General features: G+C 41.0%; 1 protein-coding gene across 4 annotated transcripts in view; it reads right to left on the bottom strand.

Moving 5' to 3' along the window:
- The window catches only part of LOC126266851 (vitellogenin receptor-like), a 294,813-nt gene that overhangs the window by 103,825 nt on the left and 164,065 nt on the right, over positions 1-26,923 (bottom strand). For all 4 annotated transcript variants that reach the window (XM_049971452.1, XM_049971456.1, XM_049971455.1 and 1 more), the window contains 6 exons: positions 23,021-23,215; positions 20,909-21,029; positions 19,655-19,801; positions 5,102-5,218; positions 4,880-5,024; positions 257-450 (listed from right to left, as the gene is read on the bottom strand). In XM_049971452.1, coding sequence (XP_049827409.1) covers positions 257-450; positions 4,880-5,024; positions 5,102-5,218; positions 19,655-19,801; positions 20,909-21,029; positions 23,021-23,215 — 919 coding nt within the window. The remainder of the gene's footprint in view (positions 1-256; positions 451-4,879; positions 5,025-5,101; positions 5,219-19,654; positions 19,802-20,908; positions 21,030-23,020; positions 23,216-26,923) is intronic.

Below are 26,923 nucleotides of genomic sequence, written 5' to 3'. Positions count from 1 at the left end.
ATCTACAAAAATAAATTTCCTTCATGGGGATGTTTTATTGATATCCATAACTTAATCTGAAGATGCCTTGAATTAGGCAAAACACACACCGCTGATGAACAAATAACGAGTAATTTAACATTGCAACCGAAAGTCTTCTCATTCTACATACTGGTTGCTGTATCCGAATACCATAGTGTGTGGAAAACCTTTTATACTTTTAGAATAGTTTTGTCACTACTTTATGCAGCTAAATTAACAGTTTAGCTATTATTACCATCAGAGGCAAGACTTCCTATGGTGTTCATCCCTGAATCTGCCACAAAGGCTCTGTCCAGGCTGCTGTCGTACCAGAGTGTCACGTAGGGCCCTGACACTTCCTCCAGCACATGGACACGCTGTCCAGAACCGTCCATCAGGATCTTGTCCACATGCACATGTGAAGATGAACCGAAAGCCACAAACATGTATCTGCAGCACAATACCAGTCAAACTTCATGTTATGTTAGTTTCTTATTTTTAAGAGATGTACAGAATTCTTACTAAATCTAGTATTCTTTACAGCATACTTAAAATCAACAAATCGTACAAGGCAGTCAACTTCAAATTTTTTTAATTGTTGCCTGCCAAATCATTTGGTTTCTATAATATTTCAAAATACATCAAAACAGACTGCTAGGCAACAACACAGTTAAGACCTGAAGTACTGAGTAATGGAAATTGCTTAAATCTAGTTGTACGAGGTGCATTCAAATTCTAAGGCCTCCGATTTTTTTTCTCCGGACTGGAAAGAGAGAGAAACATGGGCATTGTTTTAAAATGAGGACGCGTTCATTGTCAATACGTCCCAGAGATGGCAGCACCGTACGGCAGATGGAAATTTACTGCCAGCGGTGAGAATGAGAACTGTTTTAAATACTTAAAATGGCGACGTTTTCCTTACTTGAACAGTGTGCAATCATTCATTTTCTGAATTTGCGTGGTGTGAAACCAATTGAAATTCATCGACAATTGAAGGAGACATGTGGTGATGGAGTTATGGATGTGTCTAAAGTGCGTTCGTGGGTGCGACAGTTTAATGAAGGCAGAACATCGTCTGACAACAAACCAAAACAACCTCGGGCTCACACAAGCCGGTCTGACGACATGATCGAGAAAGTGGAAAGAATTGTTTTGGGGGATCGCCGAATGACTGTTGAACAGATCGCCTCCAGAGTTGGCATTTCTGTGGGTTCTGTGCACACAATCCTGCATGACGACCTGAAAATGCGAAAAGTGTCATCCAGGTGGGTGCCATGAATGCTGATGGACGACCACATGGCTGTCTGTGTAGCATGTTGCCAAGCAATGTTGACATGCAACGACAACATGAATGGGACTTTCTTTTCGTCAGTTGTGACAATGGATGAGACATGGATGCCATTTTTCAATCCAGAAAGTGCCACTCAGCTCAATGGAAGCACACACATTCACCGCCACCAAAAAAATTTCGGGTAACCGCCAGTGCTGACAAAATGATGGTGTCCATGTTCTGGGACAGCGAGGGCATAATCCTTACTCATTGCATTCCAAAGGGCACTACGGTAACAGGTGCATCCTACGAAAATGTTTTGAAGAACAAATTCCTTCCTGCACTGCAACAAAAATGTCCGGGAAGGACCAAAACAACACACCCGCACATCGAGCTAACGTTACACAACAGTTTCTTTGTGATAACAACTTTGAAGTGATTCCTCATGCTACCTATTCACCTGACCTGGCTCCTAGTGACTTTTGGCTTTTTCCAACAATGAAAGGCACTCTCCGTGGCTGCACATTCACCAGCCGTGCTGCTATTGCCTCAGCAATTTTCCAGTGGTCAAAACAGACTCCTAAAGAAGCCTTCACCGCTGCCATGGAATCATGGCGTCAGCGTTGTGAAAAATGTGTACGTCTGCAGGGCGATTACGTCGAGAAGTAACGCCAGTTTCATTGATTTCGGGTGAGTAGTTAATTAGAAAAAAAATCGGAGGCCTTAGAACTTTAATGCACCTCATATGTGCTAACTTAGTACAAACAGAAGGAAACACTGAACCAACCAATACCCTGTCCCCTCTCATCCACTTCAAAATGGCGGACACTAACTTCTCATGGAATTCCAATATGCACAAAATAGACACTATGAGAATTTTAATTAAGTTCATGAAATTCTAACCAAATTGTCACCTAATAACATGAAGGAGACCTTAGCCCATGGTACAGATTCATCACAACTATTTCCATTTCACAAAATACAGGAGGAAAATTATCATTTCAGTTTGTGTGGATCAAACCACACAACCCAAATAGATAAAGGGTTAATGATGAAGTTTGGTTTCGTGTTCAATCAACACAAGAACAGTTCTGCAACCCCATGTTCACAAAAATAGGAAGTTCATTGCAACATTTACTGTCAAACCCAATGAAAGTTCCTGGTGCTACATGCTTACAGACTTCAGCATTTTATGTTTTCCTTCTACACACTGAGTGCTAGACCAATTATCATACTTAGCATATAATAGTTATGAATTCTGTACAAGGGATGATCAACAAAGACATTCTTTCTTGTTGCTTCTGTGGCAGTTTACTATCTGTACCATGAAACAGAAAGTGCGAGTTTGTATGTCTAATGCTCACAGGTGGCAGCACATGCTTTACAGTAGGTTGGTAGTAATGTTCTACAGAGGTGATGCAAGAGGAGCAGTATGGCACAATGGAAGTCCACATTTGTTTAAACAAATGCAAAGCTGCAGCAAGCTTACAGTGAAGACACACTACTTTGTGCAACAGTTTTTAAATGATCATCCTGTGTGTTAAACAAGGGTGCTGTGACTGTCCCTAAGCATCAGCACCTCTAGGCAGTGCTGAAAATTTCATATGGCAGTTTCTTTACAAGTACAGGATCGTATTCCTATGACCCACACTTTTACCTGTTGGGTGGCACATCTTCCAATCCAATCAACAGGCTGTGCCAGTAGAGACAAGCCATGAGGTGCTGCATCTCTTTCCTGATTGGGGTGGGGTGGTGTGTGTGTGTGTGTGTGTGTGTGTGTGTGTGTGTGTGTGTGTGTGTGTGTGTGTCTGGAGTCAGATGCATCATGAACCTGAGGGGGAAACAAGCCCAGCACAGTGTGGGAATTGCTCAGTTTTCCAACACCAAAAGATAGGTGAAAGTTGTTCCATCTGCAGGGAAAGTGATGGCATTTTTTGACTGTCCTGGAATGATTTACCAGTGTGCAGTTCCCTCACACTTTTGTTACAGCAGCATACTGCAAATCAGTATTAGCTAAATTGATGATATGCACTGCAAGAGAAGACAAGAAGTTTCTCAGACTGGGTGGCAATGTGTGGATTCATATCATAAATCAAGTCTTGCAGTTTGTGGTGTAGTTAACATTAACTGTTTACTGCATCCATCTTCTAGCCCCAATCTTATACCATGCCATTTTCTTTTCAATTTCTGTCAGTAAAAGCAATTGTTTGGAGCATTTTAATTGAGAAATCTATGCAGTGCTCGAGAAAAGTGACAATTCTCAAGGACCTGACAAAAAATGGTCTGCTCTGTGTGTTCGAGCACTGGCAGAGATGCTATAAAAAGTGCATTTCAGTAAGAAGGAAATACTTTGAAATAGATGCTAAACTGAATGGACTAATAAATTAGTTTCCATCTGTTAATTGGCTCTCTTAATTTGTATGGCGACGAGTGACTCACTGGAGAAACCAGAGTAGTAGAAATCAGCTGACATGCTACATGGAAAAATTTTCATGTATTTTACATGAACAAGCAGCAGCATTGTTATTTTAATGCCATATATTTCTACACAGAGGGAAAACTGGCACAGTAAAGCCACAGTCACAGTATTTAAACAATTGCACAAACCCCAGAGGCAAGAATACAGGCTACGAGAAACTCATCACACGCTCCAGTGGTCAGCTGCAGAACAACTACAAAGGTAATGAGGTTTTATGTTGCCTGTGTCGTTGCTAAGCATATAAATTCAAATGGACATCTATAGCAGACTAGATTGTTAGGCCTTTATAGCACTTATGACAGTGCACTATAACATTGTTACTGCAAGCACATAAAATTCATTAACAACTTTAATGCTACGACTTCTTTCCTAAGAAAGGAATGTCCTGGCAGTAAGTGAAATCATGTTGATTCATATATCTGGAGTAATTAGTAATCAAAAGAATGCAAATCATTATAGTCTAGCATTATTTAGGGGAAAACTTTATAATGGTGAGTTGAACATGATGTAAGATACAAGTTACATAGAGGGGACACTACAGGAAGTAAGTAGTGTAACTGGAAAAATTCACACCAGGCTGATTTAACATCAGCTTTGAATAATATTTGGGAACCCTAGATCAGGAGATTCCATGGTAACGTGACATAACAGTCTGCTGTTGTTAAAACGAATCCCTCGAACAAGTGTAAATTGTTAAACTGGAAGGACACAGAACTTCAGGAAACACCTCTATAGCTCCGAGAATATGTAATTGTGTGTTTTATACACAGGAGTAAATGAAACTGTTTTCGTTCTATGATGGTAGATCCCTGTTAAGTCAGAATTCAAAGTGGCAAAAAAGTAATTACCAGCTGTCAACAACCAGTCAAGTTCTTTCAATTGTGACATAACTAAAGCGAAAAATTCACTGAAGGTAAGAATATAGTTAAGAACTGCTGACCAAAAACCGGCTTCTAGGAGCCAATCTGAACTGCCCGTAGCCATATACATAAATACACATTAAGTGAAGGTTCATACTGATCAGCAAGTCATGTTACTAGTCACATTTACATTTACAAGCAGACAAAGCAAACTGCCTTGTCGATAGCTCTTTATACTGAGACTGATTAATCCTCACAGCTGATACATACCCATGATCTGGGACGACAGCTACACTGAGCGGCAGTTCAGCCCCCGTGCTTCTTAACAACACAGCCACAGTCTTGGTGTTCATGCTCATCGCACTCACTGTTGCGAGCTCAGCATCGCTCCAGTACACATTGTTACCATGCGTATCTGCGAATGTCACTTGTTAGTCAGAAGAAAGTGCCATTTACTTACAACATCATGGTGAAACAGTCCACCCTACTCACCATATGACAAGCTCGTAATCCTCCCAATTCCTTTCTCGAGAAGTGGTCTAATTAAATTAGTAGACATTGCCATTGAGAACAATTTCTTCTCTTCACTCTCACTCATTACTAGCACATCTAGAAGCAGTAATGTTAACGTTAAGTTTTATGCATTCACTTTCAACATTTCTGTGGTCAGTTAACATGAAAGGTTCAGAAATTTCTTAAGGAACCTATCCACTCCATTTTGGCAACTGCATAGTTAAATTTAAATAGGAGCCACACATTAGGTTGACAAAATAAGCTAAATATCAAAATATGGCCAACAGTCAATAGAGCTGCCACGGCACACTTACAATGAGCTTCTATACTGCTCTTTCCAAACAACTTTCTAAGGTCTCATTACACTACAGATGGGCATTCCCAGTACAAAATTTTAGGAATGATCATGAGACAAAAGGAATGAAACCCTCTGAATCTAAAAATCTAATTATCCTCCAAGCCCACAAATTACATCTAAGGGTTGGAACTAACAGCACAAATCTTTACCAACTATTCAAGATACTAAGGCTGATTTCACACTGATATGCACAACAATATAGTAAGTCCCATTATCACATGACAAAATGTTAGTATGGCAATATTGCTCTTTGCTGTGTGAAAGAAGAGACATTGACGTCAATTCTTGCACTCACTCCTCGTTAACATTTTGTGAAAATGCTTACTTTTACAATGTAGAAGGAGTTAAGAGGAAACTTCTTAAAATTTGTGAGCTATTTCAGAAGACTAATCTTACATGGGAAGGTATTTTCACATACTTCCTCCAAATCAAGTTTTTCAGTGTTATTGCATTAATCCTTATTTCTTGAAAGTTAATAACCAAACATCTTGCAATAGTCTCTTCAGGGATATTTGGATTCCTACACCTTAATGCCAATACATATTCCCTAATGGTATGTGGTTAAGAAGGGACTTAGGATGAACTGACCAGTTCACAACCATAGTACTGGAGTATAAGGGCGCAGAATTATATTTTTGGTTGCAATAGGTAGAATGCTTGCACACCTGCCATTTTAAATAATGGAGTAATCATGCTCAGTGACATATGATTAGCTCAAATAATTTATTTCTGTATTAATGCTATTCCGCATTTGGTTTGTGTTCTTGTATGTCCAACATGCTCCTGGGACATTATGGGGCACCACGAGACTACTACCTGATGTGCTTACATAATCACAGGTGTCAATGTGCATTATCAAGGAGCTCCTCCCTCGTCTGAAGTCCCATGCTTCTGAAGGATGAAGAGCTGAAATGCTGGACACCAAACCAGCAAGACGTGTTAAGCAGACCTTGTCTAATTGCACATTTACTATTCAGTTTGGAAAGTTTATCTTAACTCTTACTTCTAAATAATAAATGGTTGCTTTTGAGAGCTTTATTCTTCCACATTCATCCCAATATAAATTGATCAGTGCAAGAAGATTAACTTCAAAGTGAGGCTTCAATCAAGTTTCAATCCTGTTCAAGAGAATTATTGGTAACCACCTTAAGAGGGAGAAATTTCCATACAACCTTTGCATTACAAGCCAAAACAGGCAGTGGATTTTTCTAATACAGGGCAAAAAGTTTCCCAGTAGATCAGAAAAATTCCCAGACATCCAGAGAAACTGGAAAGAATTCTTTATTAGCTATTGCTCCTAAAAGTAATCAAAATTTGGAGTAGAGGACAGTGTTCTGCGAAGAGCTCATTTCCACTGGTAAATACCACTTACACAAGGAAAGTGCTGAGTTGACAAGCAGCAGAGCTTTCTGATTTCAGTGTACCTGCTTTTCTCCTCATATGCACACAAATAAATAGAGAGACTTGGAAATAATTTCCATATTTACCACTGAAGATATGAACGTGATGCCTAATTGATGGTAAATATTTTTTTCATTGACAGCTTGTAGTGGCCACTTCCTATTTTTGTATGCAATTTGTTCTATTAATCCAATTATGATGCACCATCTACAAGGAGGTGGAATACCGTATTTACTCGAATCTAAGCTGCACCTGAAAAAGAGACTTGAAATCGGAGGGGGAGGGGGGGAATTCCCGAATCTAAGCTCCACCTGAAATCTGAGACTCTAAATTCAAGGGGAGAGAGAGTTTTAGGCCGCACCTGCAAATCGAAACAAAGTTGGTCCATTGTAATATGAGACAATTTAGGTTGAATGAATGACGATACAGCTACAGTAGTTTGGTTCGAGTCTTAAGCTTAGCAGTTAAGCTTTACCAGGTAGCCATTGCTATATGTCAGGCGCTCCGCCCGTATTTATATGGGTACCCTTCCTTTTTCACGTGCTTCGTCTGGTTTGAATTGATTGCTTATTTTTCTTTGGTCTGATAAGTGCCGTTCTCTTTGTTATAAGTGTTTACGTCACTAAGCTGAAAATGCATTACTTTAATTACTTTACTGTGTCATGCACTGTTTGTCGCATTCTGATAATGAGTGTTTACGGCCTGTCACCGCTCGCGGCATGGCTTGCTTTTGTGCGCGCCGCCGCTTATTAAAAAAGGAGAGAGAGAGAGAGAGAGAGAGAGAGAGAGAGAGAGAGAGAGAGAGAGAGAGAAGAATCATCTAATTAGCGAAACAATGGTAAGAGAGTGCTATTTCTTGTTACTTACACTGCTCCTTTCTTTTATAATGACCAACAAGAACCAAATAATAGACACTGTACGATAGAAGATGTTCTGAATGAGATTTTTGTGAAAATTTTTCTTTATTTGAAAACCTTTGCACACGCCTCGTTGGTACATTACATTCCGCACAGAAATTAGAGTCATCTTAGATTCAAAAATCTAGTCAATTGCCATGCTTCATTTCCGACTGTATCACTATTAGGCATAAGAATAATATGACTATAAACATGACATGATACGATATATGTATATTCTTCCGCGTTTGCTGTTGTCCCACTCTAGTTTCATAGTTTATTAGGCAGACAGGAGTTAAATGAGATAGCAGCAAACACGAAAGAATACATGGCAAAATGTTTATATTCATATTATTCTTATGGTGAAGAGAATACTGCACGTGATTCACAATTCATTAAATTTCCTACTAGCAATCATCTCTTCTGACAGCTAGAAAAACATTCAGAACATGGAGTTGACCATATTGACAAACATCCCAAACAGTCTTGCTAGTCGGATTTTTGTAGTACATTGAAATGCTGCTACATTCAAAGATGAACAATACGGAATTTGTTGGTTGGTTGGTTCGTTTTGGGGTTTGATGGGGGCTAAACATCGAGGTCATCAGTCCCCAGTTAAAAACAGACATGCTTGTAAAACGCCTATACAGTAAAAGCCTAACCTCTGCACCCAGAGGGAGGGAACACCAAGCGGTACAGAGCTAAAATACACCACATTAACACAAAATAGAGGACACTTAAAAGAAGCAAAGCAAATAGTTGACTAGAGTAAAACAGACTACAGTGGTTGATGGATCAGGTAAAAGTTCAACCGCTCAACTACAAACGAAGAACCTCCAGCTGGAAAGTGTTGATAGAGGTACCAAGACAACTTGTTACCATAATCAGAATAATTGCTGGAGCCCACCCACGGTCATCTTGCAGACATCTATTTAAGGATCTAGGGATCCTCACAGTAACCTCACAGTATATATATTCCCTTATGAAATTTGTTGATAATAATCCAACCCAATTCAAAAGTAATAGCAGTGTGCATACCTATAACACCAGGAGAAAGGATGATCTTCACTATGCAGGGTTAAATCTGACTTTGGCACAGAAAGGGGTAAATTATGCTGCCACAAAAGTCTTTGGGCACCTACCAAACAGCATCAAAAGCCTGACAGATAGCCAACTAACATTTAAAAATAAATTAAAAGAATTTCTAGATGACAACTCCTACTCATTGGCTGAATTTTTAGATATTAAAAAAAAAAAAAAAAAAAAAAAAAAAAAACACTTAATCATTAGTGTCATGCAATATTTTGTGTAATGTAATTTCTTGTACAGACATCTTTTATTAACCTGACACGTTCCACATCATTACGAAGTATCGTATTCATGATCTATGGAACAAGTATTAATCTAATCTAACCTAATCATAAAGGACACTATTTTGGTATCCACGTCACAAAAGTCGCTGGAGTGGGTGTAGCCTGAGAAACCATGCGAGCGCTCCCATACTAGAGCGAGTGATAAAACCCAGCTGCATGGATAAAACGTAAAACTGAGTCAGCTATAGAGGAATTGTCACTGAGAATTAAAGGAAGGTAAATTAAACGACTGCCACAAGGGGGCTAAAACGGGGCACTCCAACAGAAGATGGACCACTGTCAGCCCTGCATCACAGTGACACTTGAGCAGGTTCTCACCGTGAAGGAGATAGCTCTGGGTCAACTGCATATGTCCAATTTGGAGATGGCAGAGAACAACCTAGTCCCTACGCGTGCCCCTCAAGGATGAGTTCCATACGGCCGTGGACGACTTGACCATGCGGAGCTAATTTAGCGTGTTCAAGACAGACCATTCAGAGCTCCGGACATCGCGGACCTTGCGATGTAGAATTGACCGAAGGTCTCTTTCCACGAGATCAAGCTCCAGGGGTGGTGAAGTGGTGGCCTGCTTGGCCAACCGATCGACACGTTCGTTTCCTGGAATGCTGCATGGATAAAACGTAAAACTGAGTCAGCTATAGAGGAATTGTCACTGAGAATTAAAGGAAGGTAAATTAAACGACTGCCACAAGGGGGCTAAAACGGGGCACTCCAACAGAAGATGGACCACTGTCAGCCCTGCATCACAGTGACACTTGAGCAGGTTCTCACCGTGAAGGAGATAGCTCTGGGTCAACTGCATATGTCCAATTTGGAGATGGCAGAGAACAACCTAGTCCCTACGCGTGCCCCTCAAGGATGAGTTCCATACGGCCGTGGACGACTTGACCATGCGGAGCTAATTTAGCGTGTTCAAGACAGACCATTCAGAGCTCCGGACATCGCGGACCTTGCGATGTAGAATTGACCGAAGGTCTCTTTCCACGAGATCAAGCTCCAGGGGTGGTGAAGTGGTGGCCTGCTTGGCCAACCGATCGACACGTTCGTTTCCTGGAATGCCGATGTGGCCCGGGGTTCACACAAACGTCGCTGAACGACCACACTAGGCGAGAGCAGAAACAGCATCTTGAATACTGCGCACCAAAGGGTCCCAAGAGAAACACTGGTCGAGTAAAGGTGAGTGAGTGCACAATAAAGAGCAACCAGCTCCGCAGTGAAAACACTGCTCCCAAAAGGCAAGGAATGCTGCTCAACGTAGTCGCCATGGATGAAAGCAAACCCAGTGCTTCCATCGACCACAGAACCATCGGTGTAGACTACATCTGCATCGCGAAACGAGGCAAAAAGAGCCAGGAATTGTTGACTAAGACTGGCAGGTGGAACGAATGGCAGGAAACATCCAAGCAAAGCAGCAAGCGGGAGGGGGGGGGGGGGGGGGGGGACTTAGGAGGGGTAGAAGAAAAGGACCAGAAGCATGGAGGAAGGGGAAAGGACTAGTGCGGAAGGCACCTGTCGCCAGTCTGATGCCACAATGGAGAATTGGGTCGAGAATCTGCAACGTTGAAGGTGCTGCTGAGTCTTACACCATGCTCCCTTAACCGAGACAGGAAAATGGACTAAGGCCTTATAGAGCTGTAGGAGGGTTGTTTGTGATGGCCCCCAAACGGTGTGGCTGAGGCAGCAAAGGATGTTGAGGTGCCGCCAGCACCGTTGTTTAAGCTCTCAAAGATGAGGTGTCCAAGTGAGCTGAGCATCAAACAGCATGCCAAGGAAGTGATGCATCTCCTCAATACGAAGGAGTTCGTTGGCAAGGTAGAGCTCTGGATGGAGGTGGACCGTTCGACGACGACAGAAATGCATCACTCTGGTCTTAGAGGCTGAGAACTGAAAACCATGGTTGGATGCCCAAAAATGTGCCTTACGGATAGCTCCCTGCAGCTGCCGTTCAGTGACACTGATGATTGGGGAACTGTAATAAAGACAAAAGTCATCAACATATAGAGAAGAACAAACCAATGAGCCCACTGCAGCTGCAAGACCATTAATCGTGACCAAAAAGACGAACACTGAGAACCGAGCCCTGCTGGACACCATTCTCCTGAATATGAGCAGAGCTAAAATGTGTGCCAACTCTAACCCGAAAGGAGTGATTGGAGAAAAAATTCCATAGAAAAATTGGAAGTGGACCCCATAAACCCCATTCGTGCAGCGTAGCAAGGATATGATGGCGCCAGGTGGTATCGTACGCCTTCCGAAGATGAAAGAAAACAGTAACTAGATGTTCTCACCGAGTGAAAGCTGTATGAATACCCGACTCTAGCGAGACTAAATTGTCGATCGCTGAGCGGCCCTGACGGAAGCCCCCCTGTTGCTGGGCTAGGAGGCCCCCCGAGCTTCGAGGATCCACATGAGCTGTCGACTCACCATCCATTCCAGGAGTTTGCACATAACGTTGGTAAGGCTGGGACAGATACATGAGGGCGAAAGCCAAAAATGTGCCGAACCCGTGAACACACCTGAGATGGGAAGGTGCGAGAACCTATGGTGGCAACATATTGTTCCCAACAGTCCTGTTTGCTCCGCTGGGTTAACCACCGAGCCTGGGCCCACAGCCATTTAAAGGTAACCATATTCTCTGCTGGGCTCGCTGGTGGTCCCGGATAGCTTCTGCAATCTCTGGTGTCCACCAAGGGACTGACTTATGCCTTAGGGTACTGGAAGAGCAGGGGACAGTTGCCTCAGCAGCAGAAACAATGGCCACAGTGACCTCGTCCACTGCCAAATCAATGCCACCAGGAAGCAGAGCGATGGCCATAGTAGCTGAGGTGTAGACTAACCAATCAGCTCCACGAAGAGCCCATCATGGCAGCTGGTCAGGGGGGTTGAGATTGAAGAAGAGAAACAAGGATAGGAAAGTGTTCGCTACCACAGAGGTCGTCGTGGACCTTCAAACTGAGGTATGGAAGAAGACCTGGGCTATTAAGAGAGAGGTCGATGGCCGAGTATGTGCCACAAGTCAAGCTAAAATATGTGGGAGCACCAATGTTAAGGGGGCAAATGTCCTGCTGTGCCAAGAGAGCCTCAATGTTCCTACCCTGGCCTGAGATCTGGGTCCCATCCCATAAAGGGTGGTGGGCATTAAACTCCCCCAAAAGGAGGAATGGTGGGGGGAGCTCGGCAAACAAGGCAGCTAGTTCGGTAAGAGGGACAACCTTATCTGGGGGAAGGCAGAGGGAACAGATGGTAAGCTCCATTCCGACGCGGATTTTAACAGCCACAGCCTCGAGAGCCGTGTGAAGTGGCACTGGGGCACTAGGAACAGTGGCCAGAACAAACACAGACACCCTGTCATATTCTACGCGGTTCTTATTGTAATCCCAGTAGCCACAGAGGGAGGGGGCATGCCGAACAGGAAACCAGCTTTCCTGTAGGGCCAGGTTTGGTGTCACATCTTATGACATATGCCCAAACCTCCAGCACTTAAGCAGCGCATGGGAGGACGGACGTAAGGCTTAACACCACATCGATATATCACCACCTTTACCTTCTCAGGCATAGTGTCTCCCTCAAAAGCCAAGATGAGGGCGCCGGTGGTGACCCTACTATCTTTAGGTTCCCTGAAGACACGTCGTACAAAGAGGACACCGCGGTGTTCCAGATTTGCGTGGAGCGCGTCATCAGACTGCAACAACAGGTCATGATGAAAAGTAAGTCCCTGAACCATATTGAGGCTCTTATGAGGCGTAATGGAGAATGCAACATCACCCAGATTGTCACATGCAAGCAATGCCCACGACTGCACTGGGGATGCTCTCTGTATGAGGATTGCTCCAGACCTCATTTTAGACATGCCCTCAACTTCTCCAATCTTGTCCTCTAAATTTTCCACAAAAACTGAGGGCTTGTGGTCAGAAATGAGTCCCCATCTGTTCGCCTGCAAACCAGAAATCGAGGAGAATATGTCTCACCAGGTAATTTAGACTGCCGTTCCTCCCCTGGTGTGGACAGGGAAAGGAATGATTGGGGTCATACTGTAAAGCATTGAACTTTCCTTTCTTAGAGACTCATGCTTGCACACTATTCGTATTTTATTTCATGGTGGTTCTGTGAGCAGCTAGGGGAAGGAATGTCCACCCAGAAAGAGCCCAAATTTCCTGGGTAAGCCTAATACAACGGGGAGGGGGGCAGGTTACCCAGAGGTCGCCCACTAGCAACTGTTCTATCTCAACAGCCATGCGTCTCCTCGGCGCACAATACACCTTGAGATTGAGGGTTTTCTTATAGAGGTTTATACCATCCTCGCGACCCAGGCAGTTAAGTCAAGATCCCCGGGCTCTGTACCGTACAACATTCCACCGTCACACCATACGGTGGTCGTTTAAGCACGCTCAGAGCTTACAAGTATTGAGGACTAGTGGTGCTTCCCAGCCCCAGCTTATGGACCCTGGGGTGGCCAAGCCCGTACCCAGCAACTAAATTCTGAGCCCCCTGAGGGTACGGAACTTGTATTTACTTCATTGGGTAATGTATGATAATGCAGTGGTTGAAACTCAGGGCGGAGAAAAAAGCTCGTCTTCCACCTTTTTTTTTTTTTAATTTATTTACACAGATGTTTTGGCACCAGTATTTATCTTTGTGCCTGAAAGCATGCCTGTGTAGCGCTACATATATTCGACGTCAGAAGTTACTTGTGGCGGCACCTACCTACATTTTTCAGAACTTAAGTTTACTTTGCACTCTATTCTAAGCCGCATGTGGTTTTTTGGATTACAAAAACCAGAATAAAAGTGTGGCTTAGATTCAAGTAAATACGGTAATCTGAATAAATAAAAATTTTTGTTCCTCTGGGATGCCAGTATCAGGATCTCATATGGACCATAGAAAGTAACTGTACCTGGGCTCACTAATTTGTCAACAAAAGTTGTAATCTGTTGTTGTTGTTGTTGTTGTTGTTGTTGTTGTTCTGGTCTTCAGTCCTGAGATAGGTTTGATGCAGGTCTCCATGCTACTCTATCCTGTGTAAGCTGCTTCATCTTCCAGTACCTACTGCAACCTACAACTTCCTGAATCTGCTTAATGTATTAATCTCTTGGTCTCCCTCTACGATTTTTACCCTCCATGATGCCCTCCAATACTAAATTGGTGATCCCTTGATGCCTCAGAACATGCCCTACCAAACAATCCGGTCTTCCCGTCAAGTTGTGCCACAAATTCCTCTTCTCCCCAATTCTATTCAATGCCACCTCATCAGTTGTGTGACCTACCCAGCTTATCTTCAGCATTCTTCTGTAGCACCACATTTTGAAAGCTTCTATTCTCTTCCTGTCCAAACTAGTTATTGTCCATATTTCACTTCCATACATGGCTACACTCCATACAAATACTTTCAGAAACGACTTCCTGACACTTAAATCTATACTCAATATTAACAAATTCCTCTTCTTCAGAAACACTCTCCTTGCCACTGCCAGTCTACATTTTATATCCTCTCTACTTCGACCATCATCATCAGTTATTTTGCTCCCTAAATAGCACAACTCCTTTACTACTTTAAATGTCTCATTTCCTAATCTAATTTCCTCAGCATCACCCGACTTAATTAGACTGCATTCCATTATCCTCATTTTGCTTTTGTTGATGTTCATCTTATATCCTCCTTTCAAGACACTATCCATTCCATTCAACTGCTCTTCCAAGTCCTTTGCTGACTCTGACAGAATTACAATGTCATCGGCGAACCTCAAAGTTTTTATTTCTTCTCCATGGATTTTAATACCTACTCCGAATTTTTCTTTTGTTTCCTTTATTGCTTGCTCAATAGAGAGATTGAATAACATCGGGGAGAGGCTACAACCCTGCCTCACTCCCTTCCCAACCACTGTTTCCCTTTCATGCCCATCAACTCTTATAACTGCCATCTGGTTTCTGTACAAATTGTACATAGCCTTTCGCTCCCTGTATTTTAACCCTGCCACCTTTAGAATTTGAAATAGTATTCTAGTCAACATTGTCAAAAGCTTTCTCTAAGTCTACAAATGCTAGGAGAGTATGTTTGTTTTTCCTTAATCTTTCTTCGAAGATAAGTCGCAGGGTCAGTATTGCCTCATGTGTTCCAATATTTCTACGGAATCCAAACCGATCTTTCCCGAGGCCCGCTTCTACTAGTTTTTCCATTCGTCTGTAAAGATTTCGTGACAGCATTTTGCAGCTGTGACTTATTAAACTGATAGTTTGGTACTTTTCACATCTGTCAACAACTGCTTTCTTTGGAATTGGAATTACTATACTCTTCTCGAAGTCCGAGGGTATTTCACCTGTCTCATACTTCTTGCTCACCACATGGTAGAGTTTTGTCAGGACTGGCTCTTCCAAGGCTGTCAGTAGTTCTAATGGAATGTTGTCTACTCCCAGGGTCGTGTTTCGACTCGGGGCCTTTCAGTGCTCTGTTGAACTCTTCACGCAGTATCATATCTCCCATTTCATCTTCTTCTACATCCTCTTCCATTTCCATAATCTTGCCCTCAAGTACATCGCCCTTGTATAGACCCTCTATATACTCCTTCCACCTTTCTGCTTTCCTTTCTTTGCTTAGAACTGGGTTTCCAACTGAGCTCTTGATATTCATACAAGTTGTTCTCTTTTCTCCAAAGGTCTCTTTAATTTTCCTGTAGGCAGTATCTATCTTACCCCTAGTGAGATAAGCCTCTACATCCTTACATTTGTCCTCTAGCCATCCCTGCTTAGCCATTTTGCACTTCCTGTCGATCTCATTTTTGAGACGTTTGCATTCCGTTTTGCCTGCTTCATTTTTATATTTTCTCCTTTCATCAATTAAATTCAATATATCTTCTGTTAACAAAGGATTTCTACTAGCCCTCATCTTTTTACCTAATTGATCATCTGCTGCCTTCACTATTTAATCTCTCAAAGCTACCCATTCTTCTTCTGCTGTATTTCTTTCCCCCATTCTTGTCAATTGTTCCCTGTGTACAACCTCTGGTTTAGTCAGTTTATCTAGGTCCCATCTCCTTAAATTCCCACCTTTTTGCGTTTTCTTCAGTTTTAATCTACAGGCTTCTTCCATGTATACAACCTTCTTTTATGATTCTTGAACCAAGTGTTAGGTGTGATCTGTGCAAAATTCTACCAGCCGGCTTCCTCTTTCATTTCTTACCCCCAATCCATGTTCACCTACTACGTTTCCTTCTCTTCCTTTTCCCACTACCGAATTCCAGTCTCCCATGACTATTGAATTTTCATCTCCCTTCACTACCTGAATAATTTCTTTTCTCTCATCATACATTTCTTTAATTTCTTCGTCATCTGCAGAGCTAGTTGACATATAAACTTGTACTACTGTAGTAGGTGTGGGCTTCGTGCCTATCTTGGCCACAGTAAGGTGTTTACTATGCTGTTTGTAGTAGCTTACCCACAATCCTAGTTTTTTTATTCATTATTAAACCTACTCCTGCATTACCCCTATTTGATTTTGTATTTATAAACCTGTCTTCACCTGACCAAAAATCTTGTTCCTGCTGCCACTGAACTTCGCTAATTCCCACTTTAACTTTAACCTATCCATTTCCCTTTTTAAATTTTCTAACCTACCTGCCCGATTAAGGGGCCTGACATTCCACACTCCGATCCATAGAACGCCAGTTTTTTTCTCCTAATAATGAGTAGGACCTGCCCGGAGATCCGAATGGGGGACTATTTTGCCTCTGGAATATTTTACCCAAGAGGACACCACCACCATCATCACCATTTAATCATACATTAAAGCTGCATGCCCTTGGGAAGAAGTTACGGCTGTACTTTCCCCTTGCTTTCAGCCGTTCACAGTACCAGCACAGCAAGGCCGTTTTGGTTATTGTTACAAGGCCAGATCAGTCAATCATCCAGACTGTTGCCCCTGCAACTACTGAAAAGGCTGCTGGCCCTATTCAGGAACCACACGTTTGTCTGGCCTCTCAACAGATAGCCCTCTATTGTGGTTGCACCTACAGTAAATCCTTCTGTATCGCTGAGGCACACAAGGCTCCCCGCCAACCGCAAGGTCCATGGTTCATGGGGGGAGTTTTAGTCTATAAACCGATGATGTTTGTTCTTGGCAACAAGTTGTTAACATTCATTCAAGTCTGAATTAGAATACAGTGCTATTACATCGTAAGTTACTTCAGTGAAGAGCATCCCTTTAGGTTTAACTCATTACTAGCATCATTAGACAAATTAACTATCTGCAGAAATTTTTGAGTTAGAAAGTGTTGGAACTATATTTAATACACTGCAGTTCTGAGATGAACAGAATGGATAGTCTCTAGGAAACAAGTTTGAAAATAGACATCAAACAAAACTGGGATAACAGAGTATAATTGAATTATGTGATTCTTAACGAATTTGTAAATGAAACATTGAGAATAGTGGGCGAGATTTTTCTATTTGGTGAGCAAAATGACTGTAATAGAGGACATACAGCTTTAATGCAGGCACTCGGTAATGAGATGTTAATTTCCGGAATGGTAGTACAAACAAATTCCCAGTGTTCAGGTCACAGATTTACTTCAAACTGAACAGATTTATTAGGACAATGTTGAAGTACTAAGGCATACTATCAAGGAAATTTCAAGAAAATTGGAAGAAGCTTTATGCATCAATGATGTACTGTTGCACTGCCACTCAGCACAAACTCTGATCGAGATCACTGGACTCAGTCCCACCTACTTTTTTTATTTACATTTCTTCAACACTGCTAATTTCATATATATTAAATTTAAAAAGGTAATATGAGTTAAGACATGAACTTGCACGAAATTTTCTTGGCTTTTTAATGTTTTTCCACCTGTTTATTAATTTTCATTACTACAACTACTTGTGACTTTTCTACAGGCAAGTTAAAAATTATAAAGTGCCTTCAGAATTGTTCACATTTAATTGACAAATGAGAAATTTCTTCTTGAGATGATTGCGTTTAATTGTACATTGCTAGTTTTTTTTGACACTATATTTTTGAAAATATTGCATATGGAAGGGAGAGAAATTTTTCAAAATTTCAACAAGCTTTGTTTTTCCTCATAAACTTCAAAGATTCCCTGTGCATGTTGGGAAATTACATTTCTTATGTAGTAGCTGATGTTATTTTTACATGTCCATAATAAAACAACATGATCAGCACATCTGACAATCATACATTATCATCATACTCAGGAATATTAAAACTATTATTGTATACAGTTTTTTACACGTTATTTATTGATGCAACTGGTTTTTGAAGCCGGTCCACCCTCAAAATCTATGCCTGCAGATTGTGTTCAGGTGCAACCTGATTACAGGTTTAAGATTTCAGAAGTCACAACACGAATACATTTTCAGGAACACTGGTTGTTTCCTTGTCGATAGTTAATATTTGCTGTGACAAATTAGCGAATGACCAAATAACATTAAAAATTCAGTTTTATGTTCATGCAAATACACATGTCATCGCATTATCTTTCTAAAGTCTTGTGGATGAAATAATATGATTAGTATTGAAAAAATAAACACTATCAGCAGGAATTGATACAACAATCAACTGATTGCAGAGCTTTAATGCTAATGGTCACCATACATTGGTACGTCACCAACACATGAAACTTCTCTTGCAATTTTCTTAAAATTTCCTACATACTATGCCTTAACATTTTCACATTATGTTGTCCTAATGGACTAATAAAACAGCAAAAAATCTAAAGAAAATCTGTAATCTTTATGTCATAACCTCACCTTGTAAGAAGGGTACTTTCTGGACTTTCCTTCGTATTCATATTTACAGGATTTGACATGATTGAGGGGACACAAGTTTCCTAATCCAATGTGACACTACTCAAGTAAGTAATAATCTACTTTAAGTCTTGAGTGGTGATAAGTTTAAAACATTATTTTAGTAAATTTGTCAAGTATTTAAGTTCATTATACTGCTTTGGCATACTGATACCCACACATTATCTTTTAAGACCTAGAAATATGAAGAGAAGGTTGGAAGGGAGCCCATAAGGTCACCTTGTCAGATTAGATTCCTTCCCTCTGACAACCATGCCTCCATCCTTGCTACCCTCCCTGTTTTCCTTTCCCTGTTGCTTCATAACTTGGGTTGTGAGTAACTAAATCCACTTTCCCTTCTTCCCTTTCTTTCCCCTCTCTCCTCCCTGATGAAGTAACATTTATTCCGAAAGCTAAGAACGTAACTTTTCGGTTGTTGTTTTGTGTATATATCGGCTGTACTAAGCTGAGGTAAGTACTGGCCAGCCCCTCTATTTGTTAGTATTTATTTCACATCTTTAGATTATATTATAAGACAGAGATGCATTGAATCAAAGGCAGGCTGCAGTAAGTTGATTCCAGGAAGACAGGCTGCAGTAGCCCTGCAAGGCTGGAGTCTTCTAGAACAGACACATGTAGAGAGTGGCATCAAGTGTCAACCAACATGTGGAGACACCAGCCAGGCCTGCCACAGCAAGAGATTACTTGCCATCCACGGAGCTATAGACGACTGCACTGACATGGTGGATGCTCTTGGCCCGCACGACTGACTGAGTGTGCCGGCCCAGCAGCCGATGCTCCACCTTGATTATGCGGTTCCCAGCCACTGCCACCACTACTTCCTTCTTCAGAACAACTGAAACAGTTAACAGCTGTTTTAAGCACTTGGTAATATACAGTGGCTTGTTCATACTGTAGCACTCATATCTATAAATGAAGGCAATGTCCTGACTGCCCAGCCCAACCACTAAGGACAAACTTTAAATTTGCAGAGGGCATTTATCTTTTATTGTAGGTGTCTAAGAAGGTATGTTTTGAAATTCCGCTCCTAAGGTGGTGGAGTAAGGATGAAAGGTTTTTGAAAATTTGTGACTATTGAGGCAGTTTTCAAGATGACCTACAAATTTTTTTATTTAGTTCCTCAGGCAGAAATTAGGAAACATGTGTTTCAGCAGATTTCAAAATTTAATACTTATGAGAGGGAAATAGGGAATGAAAGTGTTTGAATAACTAAAAACTACAAACATTTTTAAATCTACATCTATGGAAACTGGTATCTGATTTCTGTTGCAAATAAGTACGTGTCACTGTTTTTGGAAATTTAACCCCTTACGGAGTTAAATAGGAGATGAAAATTTTAGAAAATATTTAACAATATGAAAAGGATAGTTGCTACTCACCACATAGCAGAGATGTTTAGTCACAGGTAGCACAAAAAGACTTTGTTGTGCCTACCTGCAACTCAAAATCTCCACTATACAGCAAGTACCAACTATCTTTTTCATAATGTTGTATTCCATCCTGCATTTTCCGTTAGAAAGTAGTCAAATTGAAAAATATGTGAAGTTAAATCTATGAAAATTCTTATTTCACTTCTCAGATCTAAGGAAATGTGTGTTGGGGGATGAAAGATTCTACAGAAATATCTCTACGCACACGCAAAATGCATGATTAACAGAAACTTTTGACTACAGCTACCAGAATCTTTAGTTCAGATATACACTAAGAAAATACTATGCTTCTATGGCCTTACCAGTGTGGAAAGTTTAGAAGGTATTGCAATTTGTAAACAAAATTACAATTAAGAAAAACATTCTGTTCAGATCATACATTCTGTACAAGTGAAGCACCACACACTAAGCTAGTTTAAATGCAAGCGTAAAGCTGTCAGTGGCAGCACTGCAATTTAAAGTTGCAGATATAACTACAATACAAGTCACCTTTTAACTTTTTTGTACCTCACCTCTGCATGAATGCTGATCAAAACCAAGTTCCTTTCCCACAGGGCAGGCACATGTGTAAGAGTTGTTAGGGGCCAGCATACAAATATCACTGCACCTGGCATCTTTGCAGGGATTCTCCATCTGGAAACAAGTTACCAGTTACAGGTCAGGCTCCACAAAATGTTCAGCCAGTCTTCTATGTTACATTTGCTACATTGCAGTAATCACATAATGTGATTAGGTGATATTTTCAGTAAGGTCAAGGTTTCAGAAAGTTGTTCACACAATGAGATGCATGCCGAAGGTGCTTGTCAAAGGAGGAGACCATCCCTTTCTTCATATTCCTTTTATAATTTTAATTTCTTGCTTCAATACTTTTTATAGCTTGCAGATGCATTGCACTTTTTGTATTAAAGCCTCTGTCGATAGATTTTTTACTTTTTATGTTTTTTTTATGAGGCCTGCTTGTGATAGTCAAAATGTCAAGCAATCACTGTAGTGAGAATGCATGTCTACTCCTTGCTAACTATTAACACATTTAGACACCATTTTTGCAGCTGAATCATTTGTGCACCAAGTTTTCGAACTTTGTAAACATCTATGAAAATTGATTCACTTAACAGTGGGATACAATCTTAATATAGTTGAGTGCTTGGCAGATGTGGATATTTGCTCCGGCTAACCACATCTGATTTCTCAAAATTTGGTTTGTGATGGGAACAAACTTTAAGAGGTTCAACAACTCAAAGTGTTGAAATTGTCAGCAGAATTTTCACAGGTTTTAAGGTCAGTTTTGTACATCATTTCAGAGTAACTGAATTTCAGAAAATTCAGTTACTATTGTGTTTCAAGAACAACCAGACTGGGCTGTACTTTGTTGCATTTAACTTCATACAAAAAGTTTTTTTGGACGTCACTGTTACATGAGGTCAATGTCACAATGCAAACAAGCAATGGTCAATGAAGTGGTGGCACACACTGTTGCCAAGCAGAGAAAGCCATTCAATTTCAGCAGAAAGTCCAAGGCAACTGTCTAGGGACATGAAACAGTCAATGGATTTTGTGCCCAGACAAAAATTGTGTAATGCATATTTTGTAACACTGTGTGTGTGTGTGTGTGTGTGTGTGTGTGTGTGTGTGTGTACGTACCAAGTTAGCTACAGGAGGGGCGTAAATCAGCAAGCTTAATCCTGGCAAGCTTAATCCTGAACTCAGTAATCTGCATTTATCAGTAAATTTGGAAGGAGGAAAAAAAAAATAATAAAATTTAAAAAAAATAAAATGATGTACACTGTAAAGGCATAATAGGCTTAATTCCAGTTACGGTCTAACTCTGCAGACAACTGATGAAACAGTTTTGTCCTAGGTGATTTGCTTTGTATATTCACAAACTTTAGTTTTTGGTTTGTTATTCTTTGGTGTTAACTATCTGACTTACATACTCTGATATGACTGTAAAATATGGAAGCTCTGGGATTCTGCTTTGAAGTGTGACATTCTGGGATCAGATGTCCCACTTCCCTGTCTTCCTTTGGCCGACAAAAGATGTTTACGAGTTAAGGTAGGTTGTAGGAAGTAACCCACTTTTGAGACATATTTTATGGTCTGTGGAAATTAGAGCTTTACTGATCCGATGCTACCAGGGAGGTGAGGTGTAAACAGGCACTTCTGCTTGCTGGGTTGAGTCCTTTGGTCCTGTGGGTGAGGGAAGGGAGAGAATGATCTCCATGTTAAAGAAATGATCACCACAGAACAAATGTTTATATTTGTGGAAATTTCCTTTAAGGACTGACAGATACACTTGTCTGACTGGAATACATGCAGATGTATGTTGTCCAGACTTTAATATTATAGACAATACATTGAATTCAAAGTATCTGCATGTTATTCCAGAAACTAAATCTCTTTAATTGGTTTTCAACACAAAAGGAGAAGTCTACTGAGAACAGCCAATCCACAGTTAAAAAGGCACTGATTAGCAAGAGCCTTCTGGCACAAATGGCTCCAGATAGATATGTTTCAAGTACTCTGAGGAATTAAACTACAAAATGTCTACAGAGTGACTAATTTTTCACACATCACCAAAATAAGGTAAGTAGGAAGAAATATTTCAGTTTCTGCCAATTACTTACCAATGGATGGAGGGCAGGGTGGTAGACCTTTATTCCATAAATGTGGCTTTTGAGTGAGCGCAAAATAACTCTGTAGTTCTTCCCCGTAAACTTGTGACATGAGGCAATCTGCCGGTCTTCCCAGTCCGACCAATAGAGGGTGTTCTCAAAGACTGCAATCGAGAATGGGTGCTTCACAGCTGTTTCCAGAATTACCTGCAAGGCAAAATCGTCTCTTAAACTGAGCAGTATGCAGTTCTCATAGACCAAACATGTAACAATACTCCTCCATGCTTTATATCATGATGGATCTCCACCTAATTAAATATCCATTTCAGTTTCACATTCCCGTGTATAATCAGCTATGATACTTCTGGAGGCTATGTGCACAGAATGTGGCCACAATACACAAGAGGCCTATAAGAATTATCACCTCTACGTTTTTACAACCAACTGCACCATCTGAACACACCTAACAATCACATTAAGAGATGTTAGCAATATCTTACTATAATGTTATCTGATACCAGTTGCAGCATAGTGGCAACAAGAATTTGATTTTCAATATGTAAGGCATATTTCATTGGATGAACTGTAAAACTTAAAATGTCATTATAAACTGTTAATTAAGAGGTACAATCTTATGTTTAAGTAACAAAGATTTATTACAGTTAGAAACTGCCATGAGACCATTTACTTGCCACTGCATGAATACCTGGACTTCTTTCATCCATTATTTGAGGAATTTAACAGTTTCCAACAAAGCTTACACACAATTTCGAAGCTTCTCATTGACACACATATTTTGGAGTCCGTAGTAGAAAAATACAAGCTATGATTCTCGCAAGAAAGCATATATCTTTAACACTAAATACGGTGCTTATTACTACTTACACAAAACAAAGGCTAGCAACTGTCAGGATTGCCAAAAGTTTCGAAATAATCCTTACACATGCAGCACAAAATGTGTGTTACCAGAAAATTCTACCCAATACCTATGATAAATATTGACGGACACTGGTTTAGAATTTGAGACTAATTTAAATACAGGAAGGGTGTAAAGGAGAGAGGTACCTCTGAGGCCCTGATGTCAGCTGGAAGGCTGTGTTTAGGGTGTAGTGATCTTACGTGAATTAACATTAGCATTAGTTTTGTAATTAGACTTTAGTAATTACATACCTATATGTTTGTTAGTTATGTTTTATCATTTGATCTAGCTGACATTTATTATCCTCGTAAAATTGTATTTGAATAAGTACAATGTTTTCAAGTATGGCTGGAAGGGCAATTCATGTTTTTTTAATGAATTTTAGTGTTTTTATAAAAAAAAATTGCAATAGAAACCTCTTTAACGACAATCTTTCAGTCTACTTGTCTGAAAAACCCATTAATCACAAAACGCAGGCTGTGAGAGCATACTTTGTGAATTCTGTGCTTCGAGACATATTTCCAATGCTGGTGACTTCAGAGGTTTCAATGTCTAAATCATTAAAAACAAGCTCAGCAAGTGTAACACATCAATATAAAACTCCATGTTCTTGTTTTTATTATTTTGACAGAAAATTAAAATTCTGGGTATACTAAGGCAACTTAATAACAGACATTTGAAACAGTAAAACCCTGTTTACATTTGTTTCAGCACTTACAACTGTTCAGCTGCTGGAGGGCATCTGCTATTACATTTGTAGCCTGGCTGTCTTTCAGTCTTTTCCTGTGCTTTGACACTCTCCTGAATTGTTTAAGCAACACTTTCAGAAAAGGATTGCTATACTGATCCTGAGCGACACTAAATTTACCGGCCCAGGAAGTGAAGAATGTAATGTCACTTCATTCAATACTGGAAGTGATGACTTGGTCAGTTGAGTGACAAGTGCTCACCAGTTATGGCAAAGCAAGCTGGGATCTCTCTACTTCCTCTCTCATTTTTTGCCATATGCCTCCTTAAATTCATTTTATTTTCATTTTGCCCAAGTACTATTAACATACATGAGATACATGAGTATAATCTGAATTTCCATAAAAGAGAAAGGTTGGCCCTCAGTTCTAAGAAATATAGCACCAGATCTAATTTTGTGCTTAGTTGTGTATCTAATCAGTTTCCCAATTTATTTTGATTATTCCTAGTTAATATATTTTGTTATATGGTGAAATCAGTAATTGTTTCGTAACAAATTCTATTGTTGACTTATGTTGTGACAGATGGCCACTTGTTACGACTTTTACACCTCTTGTTACAGCCGTTTGCTACTTGTTAGTAGCAGACACAGTGGCTGCGCCAAAGACTGAGACGGCGTGGAGTTTTACAATTATTTATTAAACTTTCTCCCTCATCGTCACTGCCCAGCCCTGCAGATCCCTCCACCTGGCTGCTGCTGTGTAGATTCTCCGACAATGCGCCCAACGCGTGCCGCCGATCGCACTCTGGGCCTGTGGCCACCAGTGCTCCGCTGAAGCCAGGATGCCCTGTGGATAAGATGAACTCGCTGCCGCTCGCCCATGGAGCCGTGAGGTCAGCTGCCGATGCCTGCTGGACCGGTGGCTGAGAAGCCGTCAGTCGCGATAGTCGCGATGTTCGCGAGGTCCCATCATGGGCAGACCATGCGCCGTGGGGCCGGGTTGCCGTGGAGTTTGGGCGTCAGTCCCTGGCGGCGCCTGTGACCAAGACCGCGTTGCGGCCAGTCCTGATGGAAGTTCTTGCTGTTGTTAGTCAGCCAAGGTGATGATCAAACTCGGGCCGACCCTCAGAGCTGAAATTGACATGTAGCGGCAAATGGATGACTCCTGCGAGCTGGAACAGACTTCCGGAATAGTCCCCTACGAAGATTGAACATTCGGACATTGAAAACATCCGTCCTCAGATCCGAACTGCTTGCTAATGGCTTCTGTCAGTTGCTGCCTGCACTCTACTATTTATATCCGGCAGGAGGACTTTTTTGCCCTCGGTGGTAGCTTTTTGTTATTACTCTCGCAGTATATTGCAGTGTAACTTAGCGTGCTGGTCTCTCTTCCCCTTACACAGCACTCTCCAGACTTCGCTCGGCACTCGGTCTGTGTGTGTTCTTGTGTCAGCCGATGGGTAGACTGCTTCTGTCAGCAAGGCTATCTGTGCTGCGTTTACTTCGCAACGCCTCGGTCGCCAGCTACCTCTGTTTTGCCATTCTCCACTGCGTGACGCAACGCTTACTACATGTGGCCACAGCACTTATAAACAAACAAATTCTGTACTAATTATAAACATTTGGGAGAAGAACTACTAGGATTCTTAAAGTATTTACTTGGCTCTACCCGAAAACATGCTAGAAAAGTCGGCCCTTCATTACATAATAATTAAAGGCGTGTGCGCACACAGCTTTTGACAAGCACGGGCAAGTGTGCGCGTGTGTGCCTATAATTTAATTATTTAAACAAATAATTCAGCCTAACCCTTGTAGAAGCAACTGTTAAAAAGAAGGAATTTTTCTATACATTCAGTTAATTGAACGAGTTATGTTTTAATTGTAATTTCTGCAAATTAAACATCTAACAATGTTTCAGTACCTATTATTGTGATGATTATTAAGGCCCGATTTTTGGTCCCCAGTCAGTAAGTCCACTGTTGATTTTCAGAGGAGAACAACTTAACAGTGAAATAAGTGTGACACAAATAGGCCGTGTGTTAAAATAATGACATTGTTTGTTCAGTAGTCTTACGTGTACCGTATTATTCTGCAAGAACTGTTTGGTTAGGTTTTTACTGCTCATAGATGTTCAATGGTAAACTATTGCAGCAGTATGCTAACGTTTGCCTGCAAACTATTAATGAGGCTTGTCAAAAGTTAACCAACAGTGAACTGGCCATATAACTGGATAATACCGTGGAGTTGTGAACAGTGAAAGTAAAGAACTATGAAAAGCAACTGTGCAACTGTCGGCTACATCATTTAC

The sequence above is a fragment of the Schistocerca gregaria genome, chromosome 4 (genome assembly GCF_023897955.1).
Source record: "Schistocerca gregaria isolate iqSchGreg1 chromosome 4, iqSchGreg1.2, whole genome shotgun sequence".
Lineage (NCBI taxonomy): Eukaryota > Metazoa > Arthropoda > Insecta > Orthoptera > Acrididae > Schistocerca > Schistocerca gregaria.
Note: the sequence above shows the minus strand (reverse complement) of the source record. Positions and strands in the feature narration are given on the sequence as shown.